The 25,829-nt window shown below is 53.8% G+C and overlaps 1 protein-coding gene across 1 annotated transcript in view; it reads right to left on the bottom strand.

The window, feature by feature from the left end:
- Positions 1–25,111, bottom strand: part of SCUBE3 (signal peptide, CUB domain and EGF like domain containing 3) — a 29,696-nt gene extending 4,585 nt beyond the window's left edge. The window contains exons 1-20 of the mRNA XM_049764798.1: positions 25,012–25,111; positions 19,092–19,214; positions 15,975–16,100; positions 12,852–12,986; positions 11,626–11,751; positions 11,253–11,369; positions 9,666–9,713; positions 7,912–8,028; positions 5,686–5,808; positions 4,915–5,031; positions 4,301–4,426; positions 3,967–4,083; positions 3,730–3,834; positions 3,441–3,557; positions 2,813–2,971; positions 2,488–2,703; positions 1,988–2,149; positions 1,656–1,823; positions 1,263–1,424; positions 139–336 (exon numbers count right to left, since the gene is read on the bottom strand). Of these exons, the coding sequence (XP_049620755.1) occupies positions 139–336; positions 1,263–1,424; positions 1,656–1,823; positions 1,988–2,149; positions 2,488–2,703; positions 2,813–2,971; positions 3,441–3,557; positions 3,730–3,834; positions 3,967–4,083; positions 4,301–4,426; positions 4,915–5,031; positions 5,686–5,808; positions 7,912–8,028; positions 9,666–9,713; positions 11,253–11,369; positions 11,626–11,751; positions 12,852–12,986; positions 15,975–16,100; positions 19,092–19,214; positions 25,012–25,111 (2,662 nt within the window). The remainder of the gene's footprint in view (positions 1–138; positions 337–1,262; positions 1,425–1,655; positions 1,824–1,987; positions 2,150–2,487; positions 2,704–2,812; positions 2,972–3,440; positions 3,558–3,729; positions 3,835–3,966; positions 4,084–4,300; positions 4,427–4,914; positions 5,032–5,685; positions 5,809–7,911; positions 8,029–9,665; positions 9,714–11,252; positions 11,370–11,625; positions 11,752–12,851; positions 12,987–15,974; positions 16,101–19,091; positions 19,215–25,011) is intronic.
- Between the last annotated feature and the right edge of the window lie 718 nt (positions 25,112–25,829).

Raw genomic sequence — 25,829 nt, 5'->3', positions numbered from 1 at the left:
ACAATGCATGCTTGTATGCATATTTGCAATCACACGCACACACACTTGGACTCATGGCCCCTGTTCCTCCAGTTTTTCCCCAGCCCCGCCAGCCCAGCCCAGCCCAGCCCAGCCCAGCCCAGCCCTGCAGCCACCCACAGTTCTTCCTCATGACCAGGACATCCCCACACTCGTCCTCAGAGGGCAGGAAGATCTCGGGGACCACGATCAGGATCTTGCGCTTGGGCGGAGGGTTGATGTTCCAGACACATTCCACGCCGGCTGGGTAGTTGCCTGGGTAGTTGGGGGACTCGATATAGCCGGTGAACTCACCCAACTCCCCACCACACTGGCGATCTGTAGGGGAGAGAGGAGGAGAGGAGAGAGGAGGAGAGGAGAGGAGAGGAGAGGAAGAGGAAGAGGAAGAGGAAGAGGAAAGGAGAGGAGAGGAGAGGAAGAGGAGAGGAAGAGGAGAAGACAGGAGAGGAGAGGAAGAGGAGAGGAAGAGGAGAGAGAGGGAGAGGAGAGGAAGAGGAGAAGACAGGAGAGGAAGAGGAGAGGAGAGGAAGAGGAAGAGGAGAGGAAGAGGAGAGGAGAGGAAGAGGAGAAGACAGGAGAGAAGAGGAGAGGAAGAGGAAAGGAGAGAAGAGGAGAGGAAGAGGAGAAGACAGGAGAGGAGAGGAAGAGGAGAGGAGAGGAAGAGGAGAGGAAGAGGAGAAGACAGGAGAGGAGAGGAGAGGAGAGTAGGAGGAGAGGAAGAGGAGAAGAGAGGAAGAGGAGAGAAAGAGGAGAGGAGAGGAGAAGAAGAGGAGAGGAAGAGAAGAGGAAGAGGAGAAGACAAGAGAGGAGAGGAGAGGAAGAGGAGAGGAAGAGGAGAGGAAGAGGAGAGAAGAGGAGAAGAGAGGAGAGGAAGAGGAGAGGAGAGGAAGAGGAGAGGAGAGGAAGAGGAGAGAGAAAAAGAGACAGAAAAATAAACAAAAAAAGAGAGAGACAGACAGATATTAGTGGGGTGTGGGGTCAAAGAGAGCCTCAAATTCTGGGGTGGACATTCACCTTCCCAGGTGCAGGGTCCGCCTCCCCCATCCTGCTGCTCCCTCATCCCAAGCAGTGGCTGACATCCCAGGGAGTGGCCCTGCTGTGAGATCTCCTGGGCTGGGGCTAGATGTGGAGCTGGAGGGTCCCCCTACCCTGCTGCTCCTTGCTGCTCTCCCCCTCCCTTGCTTCCTCTGCCTGTCCCCCTGGGCTCCGCGACCCCCTTGCCTGCAGCCTGGCCAGCCACATACTCTTGCACTGGGCCACGCTGGTGGAGCCGTCAAAGTCGGTGCTGGTGTTTCCGGGACACCGGGTGCAGAAGTTCTGGCGGAAGTCGGGCTGGTAGGAGCCCATGGCGCAGCGGATGCAGCGGTGGCTGCTGGTGTTGTAGTAGTGGCCTGGCGAGCACTGGACTGCAGGGGTGTGTGTGGAAAGACAGGAGTTGGGAAGGGCCTGGAGCCCAAGGAAAGACAGATCCGACAGACAGACTATGCCGGGCTCGGAGCCTGATGGCAAAGCAGGACAGAAACTCGTTGGGAAGGCTGGGGCAGAGGGGAGCTTGCAGAGGGGGTGAGCTGGAACTGAGGTGGGGGTGCTCTGGCTGCTGAGTCCCTACTAGGGAGAACTGGGGAGGGGCCTCTCACCTTTGGTGTCACAGTCCTGGAAGGAGACGGCCCCTTCGTGCTTGGTGGTGAGGCCACCCCCACATGGGAAGCAGAGGGTTCGTCCGGCTTCGGGCTGGTAGGAGCCTCGGGGACACGGCTGGCAGGGCTTGAAGCCATCAGCAGAGTGGGAACCTGGGGCGCACTGACCTGCAACGAGCCAGGGCCCGGCTCTGACGGAACGGCCATCCCAGGGGGCGCCCAGCTCGTGGACAGGGGGTTAGACACAGCCAGACATGGACAGGAGCCGGGGCCTGCCCTGGGGGGACCCCTGCCCACCCGAGCCCACTCTGCATGGTTTGTTCCCAGGGCACCTGCACACGTGGTGACGTTGGTGGCTCCGAGAGGCCCGTGGGCATCACTTCCAGGGCAAAGGTCGCAGGACAGCTGTCCTTCCCTCTCCTGGAAGGTGCCCGCCGGGCACGGCGCGCATTGCTCCGTCTGGCCGTGGTAATAAGTTCCCTGCGGGCAGCTGACTGAGGGAGAGTCGGCCGTGCTAGCCCCCCACCCCCTGCTGCCCACCCCCCAGGCCTGGGGCTCCCTTGCCCGCTCCCCTACTCTCTCCCAGAGAATCTTTGGGTATAGACAGAACTCTGCCAGAAGGCACAGCCCTGTAAGGGGAAATAGTGGCTCCCACTCTGTCCTGGCAGTCAGTCGGGGACCAGAGATGGGAGGATATTGGGCCAGGAAGGTGCTGGCTGCCTTGTGATTTGAGGGGTGCAATCAAAGTCATGGGGTGAACTACAGGAGCCAGGCCCCGGCTGGGCCCACCCTACCCCACCCTGCATCCCTGGGACCCAGCAGACGCCCTTACCACACTTGACACCGGCTCGGTGCTGTCCAGGCCGGCAGGCCTCCACCAGCTCAGGGCGCTCGCCGGCGGCCAGGCCGGGCTTGTGGGCCAGCTCATAGTCAAGGCCGGCCAGGCGTAGCAAGAAGCGGTCCTGGTTGATGGACTTGCGCAGCATCTTCAGGGAGCCCTTCAGCCGCCGCTCCATCCGCTGCCGGAGGCAGCCCAGCCCGCAGCCAGCTGCAGGAAGGGAGGATAGATGGGGCAGGGATGTCAGTGCCTGCAGAGGGTGCCTGGCACGGGGCAGGGGTTGTCCTTCCTCTGTCCGTGCTCCCCAGCCCAGTCCCACCTGTGGTTTCTTCCGCTCTGACCTCGGCCTCCAGTTCTAGGGTGAGCCGAGTGACCTCCTTGCCGGGAGGGGTCCTGGCCCTGCGGCCTTTGCCCTTCCGAGAAGAGTCACACTTGAGGTGGATGAAGGTCACCTGGCAGTCGGAGCACGGAGCACCACCTGGGGGGAGCAGGGAGGCCTCGTCACCCTGGGGCTCCCTCCCTCCACCCCTACCCACTCCCATCTCATGATCTGTCTTCTGGCATTCCAAATCACAAAGAACCTTCCAGGGACCAGAGCGATAGCATAGCGGTAAGGCGTTTGCACGCTGCTGATCCAGGATGGACCCAGGTTCAATCTCTGGCATCCCATACGGTCCCCCAAACCTGCCAGGAGCTATTTCTGAGTGCAGAGCCAAGAGTAACCCATGAGTGCCATCGAGTGTGGCCCAAAAACCAAAATAAAAAAGTAAGAACCTTCTGCCCCTCATTCTCAAACCAGGACATGCAGACCATCAGGGCTGCCCAGGCCTTGTGCCTACAGCTGCTTCTCCCACCATAGAGAGGCTCATGGGACACCGTGGGTTTCTGAAGACTCATCTCAGTGTGGAGATAGGGGTGGGAAAAGGCTTAAGGGGTCCCGTGCACACCTGGGCCCTGTGTCCGGCCAGCCTCATCCGTTTTGCCTTTGTTGCGCAGGTGCAGACGGCACTTGGCATCCTTGACCTTGAAGGAGGCGCGCTGTTTGACGGCCAGCACTGAGGCCTCTGGAGGGGCAGGAGAAGCTCAGCACCCCTCGTGCTTCGGGGGTGTTGGAGAAGCTGGGCAGGGCACCCCCACCCAGGATTGGTGACACCCCAGGAATCAGAGGTGGGGCAGAGGGAGTGGCCAGAGACTTCAAACATAAAGATGCAATAGGGGTGAGTGAGGGCAGCTTACCATGGCAGTGGCCGGAATGCGTGCTGTTTCCAGCATGACCTGCACGTGCCGCAGCCGCCCGAGGACTGGGGGTCCCACAGCTCATGGTGAAGCCATTCTCAGACTCTGAGAAAAAAGGGGTTGTCAGCCCCAGATGCACCTCCCAGCACCTCATGTGCAGAGAAACCCGGGATGGGATGCCCCAACAGCCAGTTCACTGCCCATCACCCACCCTTAGTACCTACCACCCACAGGTACCTGGCAGGAAGCGTGCTCGGGACGGGCAGGAGAGAGCACAGGTGTCCTTCTTGCCTGAGCGGCTGCAGCTGAGCATGGCTTTCAAGGCACCAGCTCCGCCCTGACACTTCACCGGCTCTAGGCAGGGAGGAGAGAGGCCTGAGGAGGGGGAGGACGCTCTCCTGCCTCCCTCTCCCGCACCTGGCTGACTCTGATAGTGCATGAAAGCTGAAGCAGTGCTTATTCACCGAGAAATTCCATGCCACAACTCAAAGCTTTCTCTAGCTAGCAGGCCTGGAGCATCACCCTTCGGGACCCGCAGTGCCGGCCATAGCCGGCAGAGAGCGCCACGAACCTGTGCAATCCTTGCCGTTCCAGTGCAGCCGGCCGTGGCCTGCGGGGCAGGTACACTGGTAGCTGCCTGGGGTGTTGATGCAGCCAAAGCGGCAGCCTCCGCGGTTGATGCTGCACTCGTCCACATCTGGGGGCACAGGAAAAGGGCAGGTTAGATGCCCGAGAACAGGCAGCAATGGGAGATTCCTAAACCGAGTTGGCCTTCTGCTTCCTTTTCAGGGAAAAAAAAAAATTAAGACTCGCTTGTTCCCCTGGAAATCAACTTTCTTTATGGAAAAAGACTGAAAACACACCCTTATTGCATCCAAGGCTCATATAGTCACCCTACTATTGCATCATACCCTTAAGGGCTCGAATCACTAGGTTTGAATTTCAGGGGCTCAACATAAACCCAGAAACTCCTTCCCTCGGCACTGGATGCTGGCCAGTGACAGGAGCCAGGAGCAGAGCAGGTCAGAGTCCACTGTCCCCATCTAACGGGACCATGGCAAGAATGGGAGAGGTTAATGCAGGCTGTGGCCTGACACCCCATTTCAGTACCACATCTGGGTCAGCACCACACACACAGATGTGGCTCAGCGGAAGGTAGGCGGGGTGGGGGGGGCAGCCGCTCACCCCCACAGTGGGTAAGGCCGTAGAGCAGGTAGCCGTGGTGGCACACGCATTGGAAGCTGCCAGGTGTGTTGATGCACATATGGTCACAGGTCCGGTCGAAGGAGCACTCGTCGATGTCTGCAAGATGGTGGGGGCAGTAGAAGTCCTGAGTCTGGGGGTCTGAATTAGGCACCCATCCACCATTCTGCAGTGCTTCCCCCTTGCACTGGGGCTTAGGAGACCCTCTGGCCTGGCCTAGAAGGTCTGAGGTCTCCCCCACAGTATACCATGAGCCCTGGGGGGGCTGAAAGGCCACGAGGGGGCGCTTGCAGGCTGTATCAGTGGCGCCATCCAGAGGCTTTGGACTCGGCCCTGGGACCAAATATTCTATCTCCAAAGCATCCCACTATGTGCCCCCAAACACCCCCAATATGGCCCTAGAACCTCAATGTGGCATGCCTGCACTCTGACACAGACCCAATGCACCCCAGTGCAGCCCCTGTGCACCCTGACATCGCCTCCTGCACCCCATCACAGTACCTGACTTGGCCCCTTGCGCCCTGACACAGCCCCTTTGTACCCAATGTGGCCCCCTGAACCTGACATGAGCTCCACCCACCTGATGTGGCCCCCCATGCACCCCAGCATGGGTCCCCTGAACCCTGACATGGCCCCCATCTGCCCCGATTTTGTCCTGCCCCCCATAAGACCCCTGCCCCTCAATATGGCCCCTACCCCTGACAAGGCCCTCTGTACCCCAATGCAGCCCCCCCTATAGGGCCCCCCACTTACCCTGGCAGCTCCGCTCATTGATAAGCAGCTTGTATCCCTTGCGGCAGCTGCACTCGAAGCTGCCCACCGTGTTCCGGCAGATGTGGTCACAGCCCCCGTTGTTGAGGCGACACTCATCGATGTCTGGGAAGCAGTACACGGGGAGGGGTGTGAGGGGCTCTGGGTTCCATGGGGGACAGGATCTGCCCTCACCCTCTCCTCACTCGTGGTTGCTCCCCTGCTTGGGAGGGACCCGTGGTCACTAGTGACCTTTCTGGCCAGGGGCTGGGGGACGATGCCTGGGCTTTGTCCTCTGGGCCAGGCTGCTTGGGGTGGGTCCCTTCCAAAATTGGGGTGGGGTGGGCGTCATTAGTTCTAATCCCTCCTTTCTAGCCTCCCACAGAAGCCTTGGGCGTGGATGTGGAGACTACATGACCTTGGAGCGGGAAAGGGGGCCACAGTGAGCGTGGAGTGTGGGGGGAGACTCGACCCGGCAGCTTTCAGCACCCAGGAGAGCTGGGCTGGGGGCATAGGGTGCTGCTCACCTCGACTCTGGTGTCTGCCCACAGCACTTAGATTAGCTGGTCCCTGTCCTTCCCTGCAGGAACCTCTCAAACCTGCGGACCTGCACCCCAACAGGTCCTGTTCCCAGAGAGGCCAACGACACAGTGGGAGCCGGAAACAGTACTCCCACCCACACCCCAGATCTGGCCAGCTCCATGGCCAGGACTTAAGATGTGGGAGCCATGTGGGGGTGACCTCCTCACAGAGCCCAGAATTTCCCTGCATACTGGTGTTGCTCCCAGCATCTACACAAGCCCTACACAGGACATACCATAGGCCAACACCAATCTACTTCCTATTGTGGGGGGCTGGGGGACCAGTTCGGCAGAGTGCGGGGGACCATGTGGTGCTATAGCTTGTTTGGCCACATGTAAGGCAGGACCGTAACCCCTGTTCTGTCTCTCATGCCTCAGTTCTTTTCCTTTTCCTTCTTTCCTTCCCTTCCTCCTCTCCCTTTTCCTTCTCATTTATGGGGAGTACACCCAGCAGTGCTCAGGACTGGCTCTGTGTTCATTCCTGGAGGGTTTGGAGGAACCATATGGGTTGCCAGGAATCAAGCCCAGATATGCTGTGTGCAAGTGCAAAAAAAAAAAAGGGCCCGGAGAGATAGCACAGCGGCGTTTGCCTTGCAAGCAGCCGATCCAGGACCAAAGGTGGTTGGTTCGAATCCCGGTGTCCCATATGGTCCCCCGAGCCTGCCAGGAGATATTTCTGAGCAGACAGCCAGGAGTAACCTCTGAGCACCGCCGGGTGTGGCCCAAAAACAACAACAACAACAAAAAGACACAGCATGCAAAAACCTGCTATCCTATTGCTCCAGCTCCCTCCCCTTTTTTGGTTTTTGGGCCACACCTGGTGACTCTCAGGGGTTACTCCTGGCTCTGTGCTCAGAAATCACTCCTGGCTTAGGAGACCATATGGGATACTGAGGGATCGAACCGTGGTCCGTTCTAGGTTAGTGAGTGCAAGGCAAATCCCCCACAGCTTGTGCCACTGCTCTGGCCACTGCTCCAGACTCTTAGTCCTTTGGTCTTTATAGTGGTGGCCATGGGGGACACACCCAGCATTGCGGAGGGGCCATTTCCCACCCAGCCAGAAAAAGAGGGTGTGGTTCTGGGCATCATCGGGTAGGAAACTGGGCTTCCTGCATGCACAGTCAAGTTGTCATCACGCTGGTCATTTAGAGCCAAAGAACCAGCGGCTCCCTTGTCTGGTGCTACTAGTGTCCTAAGACGGTCTGTGCTAAGTGGATCCAGAGGTCATGGAACACACCTGTGACCTCATCTTGTGCACACATAGGTTTCACCTGGGGACACATGTCAGGGCAGGTTTATTTATTTCATTTTATTTTATATTTTGATTTTTGGGCCACACCCAGCCGCGCTCAGGGGTTACTCCTGGCTCTGCACTCAGAAATCACTCCTGGCAGGTTCGGAGGACCATATGGGAGGCCAGGAATTGAACCCAGCTCCATCCTGGATCAGCAGCGTGCAAGGCAAACTCCCTACCACTGTCCTATCTTTTCTCCAGCCCAAGGGCAAGTTTATGAAGGGCCCTGGGATCTGCAGATTCTTTGAGGAGGGAAAGCGGAGGGATGGGAGCTGAGGAACTTCCCTAGTCCTCTGAGCAGTTTGGGGAGGGAGGGCCCCCCCCCCATCCTTTCCCCCTCCTCTACTGCCCTACCTTTGCAGGTCTTCCTGTCTGGCTGCAGCATGAAGCCCACGGGACAGCTGCAGTGCACACCCGTGGCGGCATCGTGGCACTTACTGTCGCAGCCACCATTGTTCACGGCGCAGGTCTCTGTGGGGAAGAGAGGGGAGCAGGGTTACGGGCCTGGAGGAGCCCCCCACGCGGGGGAGTGGGGGTCGAGAGGCCATGAGGCGCCGCTGCCCCAGGAGCATGAAGCGGAGCAACCAGCCCCCAGGCCCATCACCAAGTGCAGACAAGCAATCCAGCCCCATCCCTGCCCCCTCGTTGATTGAAACAAGGTGGACAGCAGTGGCGGCAGGTACCAGCCAGGCTGTCAGGCAGGAATGCGGAGGGGGGCAGAGAGAGGCCCCCTCCTTTTTCACCTATCTCTGAGATTCCCCCTCAGGCAGCTGGGGGGGGGGGCAGCCAGCTGTTCATCTACCCAGAGATGCAGAGCCCAGAGGCTGCGCTGCCCACCCAGCAGCCTTTCTACTCCTACCAAGCTGGGAAAGTGGCTGCTGATTGTGGCGTGGGGAAGACCAGGGAGCGGCAGAGGGTGAGGAGGTGAGTGGGGGGCTTGCACCCAGAACTGGGGACCACCAGGGTCTCTTTTCTTAGCTGGGATTTCAGTACGAGGTTGGGAAGGGGGTCACACCCCAATGTGTTGAATTCAGAGCAGGAACAAAGGGATGGAAGGACCTCTAAGGAATGAGGTGACCGCAGGGTCTGTCTGTCCACTTAGCAGGGGCAGTTCAGAGAGCAGCGGTGCCCCCTGCAGACAGGAGACCCCTGTTTCACCCAGGCATCCCTGGTTCCCCTAAGCACTGTGGGAGAGGCCCCTAGTATCATGGGTACCACAAAACAGATACCCCAAACCCATCAACTGAGTGCACGGCACTGACCCAGGGTCTAGAGTCACAGTGGGCCTCCCCCTGAGACAAACCTCCTTGGCCCCTCAGGACAGAGAGGTGCAGAACTGGGAGACCCGACAATAAAGGTACTGCTCCTTTCCAAGGATCTGAGACACATCCCTATAAGGCCCAGTTCCCCTCTGAGCCTGCACGCCCTGCTCCCCTCATACTTCATGGGGTCCCCTGTTTCTTCCTTAGTCTCTCAGGAGCTTCCTTTGAGGACCTTTGAGCCCAGCCATACCTACTATTCAAGACTGCTCAGAGCTTAAGAAGAGAGAACCCCCCCCCATTCCTGGCATTGGGGGATGAACAAGGGCAGCCCCCCCTAATTCTACTTGAGTCTAGCATGGGGCAGCTGGGTTGGCACCAGGCGGGTGTCCAGCTGGAGCAGGTCACTGAGTAATGCTGCTCTTCTTGCAGCACTGTCTGGGGGGGGGTTGTTCTGCCATGCCCCACTATGCTGCTCTCAACCACCCCACAGTCTCAAGACCCCCTAGATGCAAAGACAAGACGGGATGGGGGGCATCTAAACTTATAGGCTGTGATGGCACCCTGATGCAGTGTGGGAGGAGGGTGGGCAGGGATGGACCTGGGGGGCTCTGCCTGAGCCCACCTGCTCTTGGGGGTCACACGCAGGGGTTAGAAGGCGAGGGGAGGCAGGCAGGGGCAGGGAGACGGCCAGCAGGGGTGCAGGAGCAAAGCAGGAAGGGCCTGCAGGGGCCACCTGAGCCGGTCTCGGGGACTTGGTGGTCACCCAGCGGGCATGCAGTTAGTGGGGCCCCGCAGTTAGGTCTCCCCTCCAGCCAGGAGAGCAAAGCGGGTTGGGGACATATTTACCATTAGAAACGGCCTGGGGGGGCGCGTGCTGCTCTAGCCGCCTTTCCCCTGTGCAACGTCGTAAAAAAATGGTTTAGACGCTGGGCCCACGCCCTCCTCCTCCACCCTGTACCCGAGCCAGCCAGACACCCACTGAGTGGGTTCCCAGCTTGGTTTCCTCCAGGAGGTGGGGTTACATCTATGACTGATGTGGGGGACCAATATGAGGCCCAACTAGGGCTCAGACCCCCCCACACCCCATCCCACCTAGTGAGGCGCTGGGAGGCCAAAATACTACACGGGCGCCAACTGCTTCTGCTCAACTCTGCCTCCCTCTCTGCAAAGTCCACAGTGAAGTGTCTTGTGTGTCCCATCTCCCCCAAAAGGACAGCGGAGAACAAAGAGAACCCAGGGCAAGCAGAAATGAGCTGCCTTGGGGTGGAGGGAGAAAGGGACAATGGGGACCCCACTTAGCTCCCCCAGGCCTGCAAGGGAAGGGGGCACAGCTGGGCTGTGGGTTATTGAATTGAACTAAATGCAGCTGAGCCTGGGTGCCAGAAAGAGGCCAGGTAGCTCCTCACATCCAGGAGGGCAGCATTTCATGGGGGTCAGGGTGTGTTCAGGGGGATGGGAGACTGGAAAGCAGAGGAAGGGAGAAGTGACAGACAGCACCCCAGAGGGACCGCAAGGGTGTGTGAGGGATTCCCACCCAACAGTGAGCTCTGAGAACAGTCCAGGGGCCTTTTGTTGTTGTTGTTTTGGTTTTTGAGCCACATCCGGTGATGCTCAGGGGTTACTACTGGCTTTGCACTCAGCAGCCACTTACTTCTGACAGGTTCATGGGACCATATGGAATGCCAGGGATTGAATCCAGGTCAGGCGCGTACCCTACCCAATGTGCAACACTCGGTCCCCACATTTACCATTTTGGGCATACAGACGGGACTGAGGGGTAAGAGGGAAGGGCAGGCAGCTGCTTCTCCTGCTTCTGGGGACTGTGCTTACCTCCCGCCCCAACACGATGTCACCCACAAATGAATGCGGCCATCATACCCTCCAGACAAGCTTTCTCCCTGCTGTCTTCCCAGAAAAGGGGACCCCAGCCCCCCTGGTCTTTCTCAGTTCATGGGAGCACAGGGTAACTAGTTGTCCTGGGAGCTGGGATCACTTAGAGCTGGGATTAAAGAGGAGTTATTGACAAGCTGGTTATTTCATCCACACTGCCAGGAGATAGGCAATGTAGCCGGGACACAGGAAAGGGGGTGCAGGGACACAGGAGAGAGGGTACAGGTGTTTTGATGGCATCAGGCCTGAGTCACTGGGGGTCTTGAGAGAGAACTCCCAGGAAGAGAGTAAGGAGACCCCATGGGGCTGTGTGGGCTAGGTGGCCCGACTGGGGGGACTTGCCCTCCCAGTCCTGGGTCTCCCCCACATCTCTGTGGCACGTAGGCCCTGGCACCTTGATGACACCCAGCCTGGGAGGAAGCTGGAAGGATGCTTTGAACAGGGGTGGGGGTTAGGGGTTGTCAGACTCGCCCCTCACTATCCCTAGCATCATGGCTGGGCCTATGCCCACTCCCAGCCCTCCAGACCCCCAACCTCACCCACCAATGCACGTCTTCCCATCTGTGTGCAGCACGAACTTGACATGGCAGCCACACCGGGGCCCCTGCTCTGTGTCATCGCATGTGTGTTGGCAGCCGCCATTCCCATAGTTACAGGTCACTGCAGGAGAGGCAGAAGAGAGGTGGGTCAGGCCCTTGCTTGGGGTCCCCTGAAGAGGGTTCAGTGGCTTAAAACACTCTCCCTCTCCCAGGATCTTGAGTTCAGATCCCACAAAGCCAGGGGGCTCCTGTCACAGAGGGCTGAGATTCAGCGGGGTCCCGAAGAGGGGACAGTATTGGCCTCTTCCCAGGTGCCACTGCCTTTTCCTCACTACCCCCCAATCACCCCCAGCCACCCCAAGGATCGATTATCTCACATTTACAGTCCCGCTGGTTCTTGGTGAGCTCAAAGCCAGGGCGGCATTCACAGGCAATGCCCCCTTTGGGGGTTTCCCGGCAGATGTGGGCACAGCCATGGTTTTTGTTCATGCAGTTCATTCCTTCTAAAAGGGACAAAGAGGGCAAGTGAATGCTCTGTGCTTTGGGGACCCCCCACCCCGATAAAGAAGAGGAGATGGAAGAGATGACTGGGGCACAGGGAACTGGGCATGTTGGCTGAGAAGAGCATCTCCTGCTCCTTGTGGCCTCCTGTCCTGCCTAGAGTGGATGGTCCTGAGCACAACCATGTTTGGAGGGCATTGATACCTGACCCCCATACCTAATCCCATTACCTCTCCTTCAACTAGTCCCCCATGATGCGTGGCCCAACATGTGTTAGGCACCAGGTCATGGTATGTGGCCCACCCAGCCCATGCTAGGCACCGGGTGAATTTAGGAAGCACCCAGAAAAAATATAAACATCATCTCTGGCCTAAGAGCTCACAGTCAAACCAGGGAAGAGAGAGAATGAGCCAATCTGGATTATGCGAGGGGCATCACTGGTATAGACAAAATAATCTCATTGAGGGGAGTGGTGGTGGGGTCATGAATGGCACTGCTTTGGGGTTACTTTCAGCTCTGTGCTCAGAGGTTCACATCTGGCTGGACTCGGGGGACAATATAAGGTGCAGGGAATAGAATGAGGGTGTGTTGCATGTGAACACTTTACCCCAATACTATCTCCCCATACAATTGTATAAATGCAAATTTTATTTATTATTATTATTATTGGTTTTTGGGCCACACTCGGTGACACTCAGGGGTTACTCCTGGCTATGTGCTCAGAAACCTGTCCTGGCTTGGAGGGCCATATGGGATGCCTGGAGATTGAACCTTGGTCCATCCTAGGTCAGCGCGTGCAAGGCAAACACCCTACCACTTGCACCACCGCTCCAGCCCCATATAAATGCAATTTTAATCAACTAATATTTATGAAGTTCCCATTACATGCAGGTAAGGTGAGGTCCTCGGGTGACAGATGGATGAGATATCAGGACACTCTTTGAACTATGCAGTCCTTAGGCCACACCACCCAACCCAGTCTAGGGAATGAGGTGTCTGGGGGCTCTAGGACATGGACACAGCCATGGTGGTTTCCACCATGCCAGGTGACTTCTGCCCACAGTATGGGATGGAGGGAAATAGGTGTGCTGGGCAGACTGACCTTCTGGCCGCTGGATGCAGGTATGCTGGTTGTCGCTGAGGAAGAAGCCCTCCCGGCAGTGGCACTCGTAGCTGCCCATCATGTTGACACAGCTCTGCTGACAGCCCCCATTGCCCTCGGCACACTCGTCCACATCTGTGCAAGAGAGGCGGGGCCTGAGTGCAGTGTGGGACCCTAAACAGAGGTGCCTTAGACCTGGTACTCTGCTCCATCAGCTCAGCACCATCTAACTTAGACGCAGAGCTGGAGAGCTAAGCAAGCAGGGACCCGGTGTTTGGACGTGGCTCCCTTAAGTGGCAACTTGCTCTCCCATTGACAGGGTCTAAGCGCAGAGATCTGGAAAGGGAGGCGAGCAGAGAGATGGCAGAGTGGGGAAGGGGCTTGTACCTGCATCTGGGCCCACCCTTGTTCTGTTCCTAGAGCTGGCTGGCTAAGGTCCTTGGAGCACCCACAAGGGTCATTCCTGAGCACAGAGATGGAAACAGCAACAGGAAGTTGAAAAAAAAAGAGAAAGAAAGACAAAAGGAGAAAGACAAAAAGAGAGAGATAAAAAGAGAGAGAAAGAAAAAGGTAATAAGAGAAAGAGAAAGAAAAAGAGAGAAAAAGATAAAAGATAAAAAGAGAGATAAAAAGAAAGAAAAAGAGAGAAAGGAACAGAAAAGAGAGAGTGCAAGTGAGTCAGCATGCAAGGCAAGAGTGAAGGATGGGAGGAGTGACATGCGGGATGAGATGGGGCGGGATGGGCAGGTCAGCCCTGAAAGAAGTGGGTTACAGGCTATGATGAGCAGCCAGGAAAGGTGGAAACCAGGGAGCACTGTACATGCATGAGGGAGCACCACAGCCATGATCCAGGTTTGGAGAGCAGTGTCACCCCTTGGGAGAACATTTCCGGGCCCCTCCAGGGCCTGCTCCCTCCCCCACCACATCATGCCTGGGCTTGCTGCCATATACTCCCCAGCTTTCTCCTATTTTGGTTTAACAAAACAAAGTCTGGTAACTTGGCAGGGAAAAGTGGGGGAGATCTGCCAGGCTGAATCAACACCCCAAATCACCAACCGGGTCCCCAGGGCCCAGTTCTTCCTGGGAATCCTTCCTGCGTGACTGTATCCACTTAGGCCCCAGATGTCAACCTTTCTAGTCTGATTTATCTAAGTGCATCAGGGAGACGAATCCCCAAGCTGGACTGTGGGGAATCTGGGTCCCCAAGGGTCCCGCTGCCCTTCTTCTTCCCCTGAAGCCCCATCCTTGACTTGCTGACAAAGAGCAAAGGCCTGGACCCGCTGGCTCCTGCCCCAGAAGGCTCTATCAGGAAAGTCAAGGGATGGAGCCACTCTAGCAAATTCCTTTTCTAGTTTTGGGGTTGGGCTGAAGTCCAGGGCCCAGGGCCCCTTCTCAGCCTCCCCTAAATGCCGAAGGCAGCTTTCAACCCCAAAACTTTCAACTCAAACCCTATATATGACTATTCTTGACTCTGGGCTGATTGGCATAGGCTAATCAGGCCTTGGTAGGCATTAGGGCCAACCAAGGTGCCCAGAGCCACTGTCTGCAGTAGGTCCAATGTCCCAGTTTCTCTTCCCAAAGGGGTCCACGTGGGAAGTGGGCTGTGTCCCGTGGGGAGAGGTAGCCAGACTGGGGAGGCCTGGGCAGGGTGTGAGACCCTCTGAGCCTCCTCTGAAGTGGAACGTGACTTAATTTTTTTCTTTTGGGCCCTTTGGGCAGAGCTTAGTGTCAGGAGCTCCTCCAGGCACTACTGAGACTGACTGGCTGGCTGTTCAGTGCACAGGCCAGAGTCCAATGCTGCCTAGCCCCTCGATTCTGGAGACCATGAGAGCCACACTCTGTAGAGCTCGGGGGAACAAGGAGATGCCAGGGAGGTACAGATGTTTCAGTCCTTGTAGCCACTCCCTGGCCTTACCCTATACCCTATACCTTACACTATACCATCTTTCTGCCCCTATTTTGCCAATTTCTTAGAACTCCAGAACAGACTTGAAGAGATCGAGAGACTGCAGGATAAGCTGGAAGAAAATCTGACCATTGAAGAAAATCAGCCTTCAGTATTCAGGGCTCCACCAGGCCAAAAACCTTATCTGTGACCTCTGTCCTTCCACATCTCAGTGCTTGCTGCATGCTGAGGAGCACAAGGGGGGCTCTTGGCACATGCTACTGTGGTATCCCAGAGCTGCAGGCCTCTGTGCCTGCTGAGGAAGCTAGGATATCCAGGAATACCCATCTAACAGGCCACAGAGCACATCCCTGTCCTGCTGTCTCTTGAGCCGAGCCTCACTGGAAATCTTCCCTCCTGTGTTTCATCCAACTCCTGATTATTTCTACCTCAGCACCCGATTCCTTGGGGACACTTATCTTGTATATGTTTTGCTTGATTTTTTTGTTTGTTTTTGGGTGATGCTCAAGGGTCACTCCTGGCTCTGCACTCAGAAATTACTCTTGATGGTGCTCAGGGGACCATATGGGATGCAGGGTATAGAACTGGGTTAGCTATGTGCAAGGCAAGCATCCTACCCACTATATTTTCCTTCCCTCAACCAGTTCTGATTTTGTGTCTCCCAAGTGGTGTTTGGGAGGTGGTGTGTGTGTGTGTGTGTGTGTGTGTGTGTGTGTGTGTGTGTGTGTGTGTGTGTGTCCCATTGATGGTTCCTGATCAACAGGTGGCTCAATGCAAGCCCTTGAGGATGTGTGTGTGTGTGTGTGTGTGTGTGTGTGTCCCATTGATGGTTCCTGATCAACAGGTGGCTCAATGCAAGCCCTTGAGGATGAGATGCTGCCTGGGCGCAGGATTACTGGGATCCTCTAGCAGGGGTCCTCAAACTTTTTAAACAGGGGGCCAGTTCACTGTCCTTCAGACTCTTGGAGGGCCAGATTATAGTAAAAACAAAAATTATGAACAAATTTCTATGCACACTTCTTATTTAGAAGTGAAGAAACAAAATGGGAATAAATACAATATGTGGCCCACGGGCTGTAGTTTGAAGACCCCTGCTAAGGGCTGCACAGGACATGCTCAAGGGACCAGGAGATGCTGAAAATTGAACCTGGGGTGCGTGCATGTTAGGTAAGTCCAGGAACCGTGGAGCTCTCCACCCCACTGCCCTCCTTGCTCACCCAGACAGTTGTGTCCGTCGTGTGCCAGGTGGAAGCCGTCATAGCAGGTGCACCGGTAGTTGCCAGGGATGTTGACACAGTCGTGTACGCAGCCCGCATTGTCTTCTCGTTCACACTCATCCACATCTGCGGGCAGAGAGCGGGTGAGTGGCTGCATCTGCCTGCAAGCCCAGCCTCCCCATTTGCCCCAGGGTCAACTGCTGGTGCTTTAAAACTGGCAGTGGAGGGCCAGCGAGATAGCATGGAGGTAGGGCGTTTGCCTTGCATGCAGAAGGACGGTGGTTCGAATCCCGGCATCCCATATGGTCCCCGAGCCTGCCAGGAGCGATTTCTGAGCATAAATCCAGGAGTAACCCCTGAGTGCTGCCAGGTGTGACCCAAAAATTAAAAAACAAAAAACAAACAAAAAAAACCTGGCAGTGGAAGTCTCTCTTATTTGGGGGGAGAGGGCTACATCCGTGGCATTCAGGGGTTACTCCTGGCTCTGTGCTCAAGAATTACTCCTGGCAGACTTGGGGACCGTATGTGATGCTGGGAATTGAACCCAAGCAAGACAACTGCCCTACCCACTGTGCTATCCTTCTGGCCCAGAAGTGCCTCTTATAGCTGCACATTGGTGGGTGGGAAGCAAATAGTATGCTAAGGGTGGTGGTAATGGTGGAAAGAAGTGGACCCTGATGAAGGGATGGTGGCATTAAACTACTGTATGCCTAAAGCCCAGACATGAATGACTTTGTAATTTCACAGTGACTTAATTAAAAAAAAAATGAAATAATAAAGTTTAAAAAAATGACAATGAGCCTGCCGAAAGGGTACAGTGGGTAAGGCAATAACCATGCATACAGCTAACCTAGGCTGGAGTTTGGCATCCCACTGAACCCTACTAGCAGCGATTCCTCAAGAATCAGAAGTAAATTCAGAGCAGTGCTGGGCGTGGTCCAAAATTTAATAATAATCATAATCTATTAATCCTTCTTTTGGGGTTTGTATTGGGGTTCCACCTGGTGGTGCTTATATGAGATACCAGCAATTGTACCTGGGTTGGCTGCATGCAAGGCAAGCGCTCTACCTGCTGTACTATTGCTATGGTTCCCAAATCTTTTTTTTTTTGGATTTTGGGTCACACTTGGCAGTGCCTCAGGTGTTACTCCTGGCTCTACACTCAGAAATCGCTCCTGGCAGGCTCGGGGGACCATATGGGCTGCCAGGATTTGAACCACCATCCATCCTGGATCGGCTGTGTGTGAGGCAAATGCCCTACTGCTGTGCCATCTCTCTGCCCCCCCAATCTATTAATCCTTTCTGATTCTTGTTGGATTCCTTACATTTTTTTTGCTATCATAAATAATGCTTCAAAGAACATCTTGGTACCTATTCTGCTTTGTTCCTTACAGTTCCTTTGAATCCGTCTCTACTATTCCTTAGTCAGAGTATAAAATAACTCCTTCCTTACCCCTACGGGGCTCAGAGGCCTCTTCTGATGATTTTTTTTTTTTTTTGGTTTTTGGGCCACACCTGGCAGTGCTCAGGGGTTACTCCTGGCTGTCTGCTCAGAAATAGCTCCTGGCAGGCACGGGGGACCATATGGGACACCGGGATTCGAACCAACCACCTTAGGTCCTGGATCGGCTGCTTGCAAGGCAAACACCGCTGTGCTATCTCTCCGGGCCCCTCTTCTGATGATTTTTATGCACCCCGTGCAGTGCTGGTGATTGAACCAGGGTTGGCTGTATGCAAGGCAAGTGCCCTAACCCCCTGTACAATCTCTTTGGTCCTTCCAATATTTATTTTTTGGGGGAGTCCACACATAGTGGTGCTAAGAGTTCAAGGCTGACTATGCTCAAGGGCCACATCTGGCAATGCTTAGGATCATGAGTTGAGACATTGTCTGGCAGCAGCTGCATCCAAGGCAAGTGCCTTAAGCTCTGTACTGACTCCCTCGAATAACTTTTAAGAGCATTAATAGGTAAGACAAAATCACTTTTCAGTTTGTAAAGTTACCAGAAATGCGGCCTGAGTGACAATAGGGGAGGTAGGGTCCTTGCCTTGTAGTCAATCAATCTGGGTTTCAATCCCCTCTGCAACTCATATGGTCCCCTGAACACCAGCAGGAATAATTCCTGAGTATAGAGCCAGAAACAACCCAAGTATTGCTGGGTGTGACTCAAAAACTAAAAATAATACAGAACAAAACCCAACCAAATAAAGTGACCAGAAATGAATGAGTGTACCTCAGGGCTGGAGTGATAGTATAGTACAATGATAGAGCATTTGCTTTGCATGAGGCTGACCTGGGTTTGAGCCCCAGCATCCCATATGGTGCCCCCGTCACTGCCAGAAATGACCTCTGAGCGCAGAGCCAGGAGTAACCCCTGAGCACTGCCAAGCATGACCCAAATACCTCCTCTTAAAACAAGAAGGAGTGTACCCTCTCTACTGAAACCTTATTAAACCAAAAGTTTACACATTTCTTTTTTTGATTTTTGGGTTACACTCGACAGTGCTCAGGGGTTACTCCTGGCTCTACCCTCAGAAATTGCTCCTGGCAGTCTCGGGGGACCATATGGGATGCTGGGATTCGAACCACTGACCTTCAGCATGCAAGGCAAACTCCTTATCTCCATGCTATCTCTCTGGCCCCAAGTTTGCACATTTCAAAGCATCTCACTGCTGCTTAATTGGGGTCTCTTAATTACAATAAAAAAAGAAAAAGGTGGACCCAGAGAATAGTCCAGAGGTTAAGGTGCTTGCCTTGCACATGATCAAGCCAGGATAGATTCCCAGCAGCATATCTGATCCTCTGAGTTTGACCAGGAGCAATCCCTGAGCACAGAGCCAGGAATAGGCCCCAAGCATTGCCAGGTGTGGCCCCCTGTACTTGCTTCCTCAAAAACGGGGAAGGTGAGCTTGTTTTCTGCAAGAACCCCCAAGATGTGGCAGTGTCAAGACACAGATTCCCACAGTGGAGGGGGCGGATGACCTGAGGTCTCAGTCCCATTCTGCTGTCCCCTCACCCCTAAGGGTCTTGGCAAAGTAGAAAGTGGTACTTCTCCCCTCCTCTGCCATCTGGCCTTGGCAGGATACAAGTGGTTTGTTGGGATGTGGCGCCGGCCTCACCTTTGCAGTGTTTCCCGTCTCCCGTGTATCCAGACTTGCACATGCATTTGTAGGATCGCGGTGTGTTCTGGCAGATGGCATCGATGTGACAGTTGTCGGTCCCCTCCACACACTCGTCCACATCTGCCAGGGTCAGAGGGGACCTTGTGAGACCCTTCACTGGTGCCTCTCAAGAAGCAGCATGAAAGCAATTCCCCAGGGACAAAAAAAAAAATCCCCTCGAAAATACACACCAGCAGCAGGCAGTCACCGGCCCCCCTCTGACAGTGGAGTGACACGACAATCCTGCATCCTGTCATGTCAGGAATCCAGAAAGACACCCCACCACCACCTCCCCACCCCGAAGCCCCAATACACTTAATCTGCCCTAACAGCTAAAATCCCATCATTCAAACGCTCCCCTTGGCTTTAAAAACAAACAAAAATCCCTGGGACTGCAGCACAGCACACTTAAGTTGATTAGAAATATTCCTTGGAGCAGGAACCAGGTGACCAGAGCAGGCTTAGAAGGAAGGAAGGGGAGGGGAGAAGCACAGGAGAGAGGGTGGCAGTGACAGAGGACCCTGGTAATTAGGGAGGAATAAAGGGAGCTGAGAAGGGGCGTCCACACCTGCCTGCACCAGGCCAGGCCTGCTCCCACTTGCCCACCGTGGCACCAAGAAACTTTAGAGGAAGGCAGTTTCATCCTGGGAGATTTTCCTTGGCCCTGGTACTGTCAACAGCGGAGGCACTGGGAAGCTGGCAGAGGCTGGCACCTGCCATTCCATGTCTGCTAAGTGTGGCCTTGGTGGCTCCAGCTGTCCTGCTTCCCCCCACACTGCCCCACCCATGGGGGATTCTTACCCCCAGAGCTGCTGGCCCTGGCTCCCCAACCTGACCAAGAAATAATTATATTCCTCACACAGCCACTCAAGAGCTATCAACAAAAAGATGGCTCAGTTAGGGGTTGGGAAGAAAGCACTTGCTTTGCATGTGGGTGACCCTGGCTTGATTCCCAACACTTGAAATGGTCCCCTAAGCACCACCAGGAGTGACTCTCATGAGCATAGAGACTTGAACACAGTCAGGTGTGGTCCCAAAATCAAACTTGAGAGAGAGAGAGAGAGAGAGAGAGAGAGAGAGAGAGAGAGAACTGAAAGGAATGGGGGAGAGATAGTACAGTGGGTAGGGCGCTTGCCTTACATGCAGCCGACCTAGTTTTGATCTCCAGCATTCCATATGGTTGCTGGAGCCTGCCAGGAGTAACTTCTGATGCCAGGAGCATCACTGGGTGCTGCCCAAAAAACAAAAAGCAAAGAAAGATTGAAAGGAGGTGGGGAAGACTCAAGGAGTGTCTTTGGTCAAGACCCCAGTTTCTGGAGACATGTAAAGCTGAGGTAAAAACACAGACAAATGTTTTGTTCTGGGCCAGAGAGATAGCACAGTGGTAGGGTATTTGCCTTGCATGCAGAAGAATGGTGGTTCGAATCCCGGCATCCCATATGATGCCCCGAGCCTGCCAGGAGCGATTTCTGAGCATAGAGCATAGAGCTCAAAACAAAAACAAACAAACAAACAAACAAAAAGTTTTGTTCCATCACATGTTCTTGGCAAGTCTGAGAAAGGGGTTTAACAGAGGTTCCAAAGCATCCGGGAGAACAGACAGGTGAACTGGAAAGACCCCCAAAGTCAGCCCCGGGGGCTGAGAGGTAGCACAACGTTAGGGCATTTGCCTTGCATGCAGAAGCATGGTAGTTCGAATCCCGGCATCCCATGTGGTTCCCCCGAGCCTGCCAGGAGGGATTTCTGAGTGTAGAGCCAGGAGGAACCCCTGAGCGCTGCCGGATGTGATCCAAGAAACAAAACAAAAACGAAAACAAAAAGCCACTCTCGGAGATACTGCTCTGATGTCTGGACTGTGATCGGATCTCAGAAGTTTCTAGAACCCCTCAGATGAGCCTCATGAGCATCTCATAAGATCTGAGAAGCTCCACTAAAAGCAAGCACAGAGGCAGAAGAAGCTTCTTCTCTTCCTGGGGATCCGGGGCAGGATAAACAGTGACCTATGTGTAAGATATGAGGTTTAAATGCAAACTAGGGGGCTCCAGAGTGTAATCTGTAAATGACAGAATTTCAGGTTTTGTTAAAACTGGGATGGATCCGGAGTGGTGGCGCAAGTAGTAGGGCTTTTACCTAGCAGGCGCTAATCTAGGATGGAGTGAGTTTGGATCCCCCGGCGTCTCATATGATCCCCCAAGCCAGGAGTGATTTCTGAGAGCAGAGCCAGGAGTAACCCCTGAGTGTCACCGGGTGTGGCCCAAAAAGCAAAAAAAAAAAAAAGAAGAAGAGGAGGAGGAGGAGGAGGAGGAGGAGGAGGAGGAGAAGGAGAAGGAGGAGGAGAAGGAGAAGGAGGAGGAGAAGGAGGAGAAGAAGAAGGAGGAGAGAGAAGAAGAAGAAGAAGAAGAAGAAGAAGAGAAGAAGAAGAAGAAGAGAAGAAGAAAGAAGAAGAAGAAGAAGAAGAAGAAGAAGAAGAAGAAGAAGAAGAAGAAGAAGAAGAAGAAGAAGAAGAAGAAGAAGAAATTGGGGTGTGGGCAGAAAGATAGAACAGGGGGAAATGCACTTGCTTTGAATATAACTGACTCCAATTTGAGTCCCAGCATCCCCTGTGTCCCTGAACACCATCAGAAGTGGCCAACCAACATAAATTAATAAGCAAACAAAAAATGCAGACATTCAGTTTTATTACTGACCTATCGATTCTAAATCATTTAGATGCTTGGTTTTGTGTGTGTGTGTATGTGTGTGTGTGTGTGTGCTTTGTATTGTTTAGTTTTCAGTCACACCCAGTCATGCTCAGGGGTTTCTCCTGACTTTGCACTCAGAAATTACTATTGCAGGCTTGGGGGACCATATGAGATGCTGGTAATCAAATTTGGTTGGTCATGTGCAAGGCAAATACACTACCTGCTATACTATCTCTCTGGCACAGTATTTTGTTTGCTTGTTTTTGGGCCACACTTGAGTACTTGGGTCTTATTTCTGGCTCTGCTCAGTGGTCATTCCTCATGGTGCTTGGGGAAACCATATGTGGCACTGGGGCAGGAGAGATAGCATGGAGGTAAGGCGTTTGTCTTGCATGCAGAAGGACTGTGGTTCGAATCCCGGCAACCCATATGGTCCCCCAAGCCTTCCAGGAGCGATTTCTGAGCATAGAGCCAGGAGTAACCCCTGAGTGCTGCCGGGTGTGACCCAAAAACAAAAACAAAAACAAAAACTATATGTGGCACTGGGGTTGATTTGGTGTAAGGCAAGTGCCTTAACCCCTGTATTATCCCTCCAGCTCATTGATATATTTGACATATAATATCAATATATTTATTTAAATATAATATATATTTAAACATAAGACTTAGGTGCTAGAGTGATAATACAACAGTTATTTGCCTTGCCTGACCTGGGTTCAATCCATGGCACTTTATATGGTCTGCCAGGAGTGATTCCTGAGTGTTGAACCAGGAGTGAACACTAAACACTATTGAGTGTGGCCCCTCAAAACAAACTATATGGGCCCGGAGAGATAGCATAGCGGCGTTTGCCATGCAAGCAGCCGATCCAGGACCTAAGGTAGTTGGTTCGAATCCCGGTGTCCCATATGGTCCCCCATGCCTACCAGGAGCTATTTCTGAGCAGACAGTCATGAGTAACCCCTGAGCACCGCCAGGTGTGGCCCCAAAACCAAAAAAACAAAACCAAAAACAAAAAAAACCCTATATATACAAATATATGTATGTATAAAACTTAAAAAATTATTGGGAAAATAATGTAGTGGATAAGGTGTTTACCTGCTATATGGCTGACCCAAATTCAATCCCATACATTCCCCTGAGCACTGCCAGGAGTGATCCCTGAGTACAGAGTCCGGAGTAAGCCCTAAGCACAACTGGGTGTAGCCAAAAAACAAACAAACAAACAAACAAAAATTACTTTTTTGGGTTGGAGCGATAGCACAACAGTACAGTGTTTGCCTTGCACGTGGCCAACTCAGGACAGATCCTGGTTTGATCCCTAGCATCCCATATGGTCCCCCGAGCCTGTCAGGAGTGATTTCTAAGTGAAGAGCCAAGAGTAACCCCTGAGTGCTGCCGGTTTTGCTGACCCAACTCCCCCAAATTACTTTTTGGTCTTGGGGTGCTCTAGGATTCATCCTGGCTGTGTTAGGGTACCATATATATTGCTGGGGATCAAACTGAAGTTGGTGACACACAAGGAAAACACCTTAGCCTGTGTGCAAATCTGTGGCCCACAAATATAGAACTTTTAAAATTAGGAGCCATACTCAGCAGTGCTTGGGACCACCATGTCTACACTTGTAGGCCTTAGGAGGGGAGATACAGTATGGGGGACATCCCTCTACCCCCAGACCCCACTGCTTTCTATTTTATTTTATCCTTTTGCTAAAGGAGTGACCCAGGAATCACTCTGATTTAGATGACCACGTATGCTAGCTTGAAACAAGAAACTGTTTCTGCTTTCAGGTTCCAGGGTTGGTTTGAGGGTTCCAGAGACCAAGAAAAGAAGTGAAGAAACCTGGAGGTGTGTCCCAAGCACTCAGCCTCAAATCTGGACTTCCTGCAGTTCTGCAAGTTGCCCTCCAGCAATCCTGCCCTACAGTTCTACTGCTGGGAGCCTCATCGCCTCACCTCAGTGAGGTTGTGCAGTCCCAGGGTAAGCCTGCTGAGAAGCCAGTCCAAGGGGAAGAATGGAGAACAGAGGGGTGAAGACCAATTCTTAAGTCAGACTCAAGAGCCTCTCCAGTCAGCAACAGGCTGCCTGAAAATCAGTTTGTCCAACTGATGGAGAGAGAATGCTGATAACAAGCACGCCAATACAGAAAAAGCCTGAGCTCCTGGACCAGTCAATTCCATGATCAAATTCTATCCTGCCATATGCCAGGGAGGCTCCCAGTTTCTCTTGGTTCCTCGCCTTTAAAATAGAACAGGTGGGGTGGGCTGGAGTGGTTGCACAGAGGTAGGCTGTTTGCCTTGCATGCGGCTGACCAGAATGGACGAGGGTTCGATCCTCAGCATTGCATTTGATCCCCTGTGCCAGGAGCAATTTCTGAACGCATAGCCACGAGTAGCCCCTGAGCGCAGGCGGGTGTGGCACAAAAAATAAAACAAAATAAAATAGGACAGGTGGACTGGAGCCTGTCTTCCCAGTAGGTTCACAGCACAGATGTGGAACATTTCATGAGACTTCCTGGCACAGCCTTGTGGGTGTGCCTGGGCCTGGGCAAACCAGAAAATATCTCTGAAGCACCTCAGGATTCAAGGGGGGACGGTTGGGGTGAATCTGCATCAGCTGTGCAGAAGGCAAGAGCAGAAGTGTCAGGGTGGTGATTGGAGCCTGTGAGGAAAGTCAGGTACCCAGAAGCCCTGAGTCCCCTGAAGTTATGAACCACTTCTTCCTGTCTGTGAATGGCGTCAGGCCTCCTTTTCTTTGTCTTGTTGGGTCCCCTCTGGGACAATCCTAGGATTTACTCATTCCAGAAGCTGCTTTTGTTTATCAGGGGGTCATGCTTGGAGGTCATGTCCAGAGACTCCCAACCTAGTGCTCAGTGGTCTACTGGCAATATGGAGGATGGATGGACCATGTGGTGCTGGGATTCCAACCCAGGATCCTACATGACAGCATCACTCCAGTCCCACTAACAGCGCACTCTCCCCTCATCTCTCCTCTTCCCTGCAGCCAAGGAAGCAACTTAGAAATTCATCTGAAAGCATCTCCTTTGGGGCCAGCTGCAGGGACACAGGTGACTTCTCACTCAGCTGGTACTTGGCTGGCCTCAAGATATCTGAGATCCCAGTCTTTGTGCTGCCTCTAACTTGGCTTCACCTAGAGCTCCTGAGGACCAGCCAAGCCCTTACAGCCTCCAGCTCACCTTCTGGTCCTCCTGCCAGCAGGCTTTGCTCAGGAAGACTCAAAGGCTTGTCTCTCCTCTGTGTATTCAGCACCTCCATAGCCATTCTCCTACCCTCCATGTCCGCACACTCCACCTTCATAGAAGAGAGGCATCCCCACTTTTCTCTTCTTGCTAAGTGGTCCTGGGGACTCTGTTCTGGTTTCAGTATTAATGATTATTATTTTTTATTTGTTCGTTTTTTGGGCCACACCTGGTGATGCTCAGGGGTTACTCCTGACTTGGGGGTCCATATGGGACGCAGGGGATCAAACCGCAGTCTGTCCTGGATCAGCCGCGAGCAAGGCAAACGCCCTATCACTGTGCTATCGCGCCGGCCCTTAATTAAAATATTTTTATTTTTTTGAGTTCTGAGGCCACACCTACCAGTGCCGGGGAACTCCTCATGGTTCTGAAATCAGAAGACCATGTGGTGCTGGGCCTCCCTCATGCAAAACTTATGATTATTAGTCTTTGGAGTCATTCATTTCCCTGGCCTTCTGTGATTATCTTTTTCGTTTTTATTTTGGGTCACACCCAGTGGTACTCAAGGCTTACTCCTTGGCTCTGTGCCTTTGGGCTCAGGGGACCATTTTTTTTTATGGTTTTTTTTGGGGGGTGGGGGGGTCACACCTGGCAGTGCTCAGGGGTTTTTCCTAGCTCCGTGCTCAGAAATTGCTCCTGGCAGGCACAGGGGACCATATGGGACGACGGGATTCGAACCAATGACCTTCTGCATGAAAGGTAATGCCTTACCTCCATGCTATCTCTCCGACCCCACAGGGGACCATTTGTATGCC

Source organism: Suncus etruscus, chromosome 18 (assembly GCF_024139225.1).
Source record: "Suncus etruscus isolate mSunEtr1 chromosome 18, mSunEtr1.pri.cur, whole genome shotgun sequence".
NCBI lineage: Eukaryota > Metazoa > Chordata > Mammalia > Eulipotyphla > Soricidae > Suncus > Suncus etruscus.
Note: the sequence above shows the minus strand (reverse complement) of the source record. Positions and strands in the feature narration are given on the sequence as shown.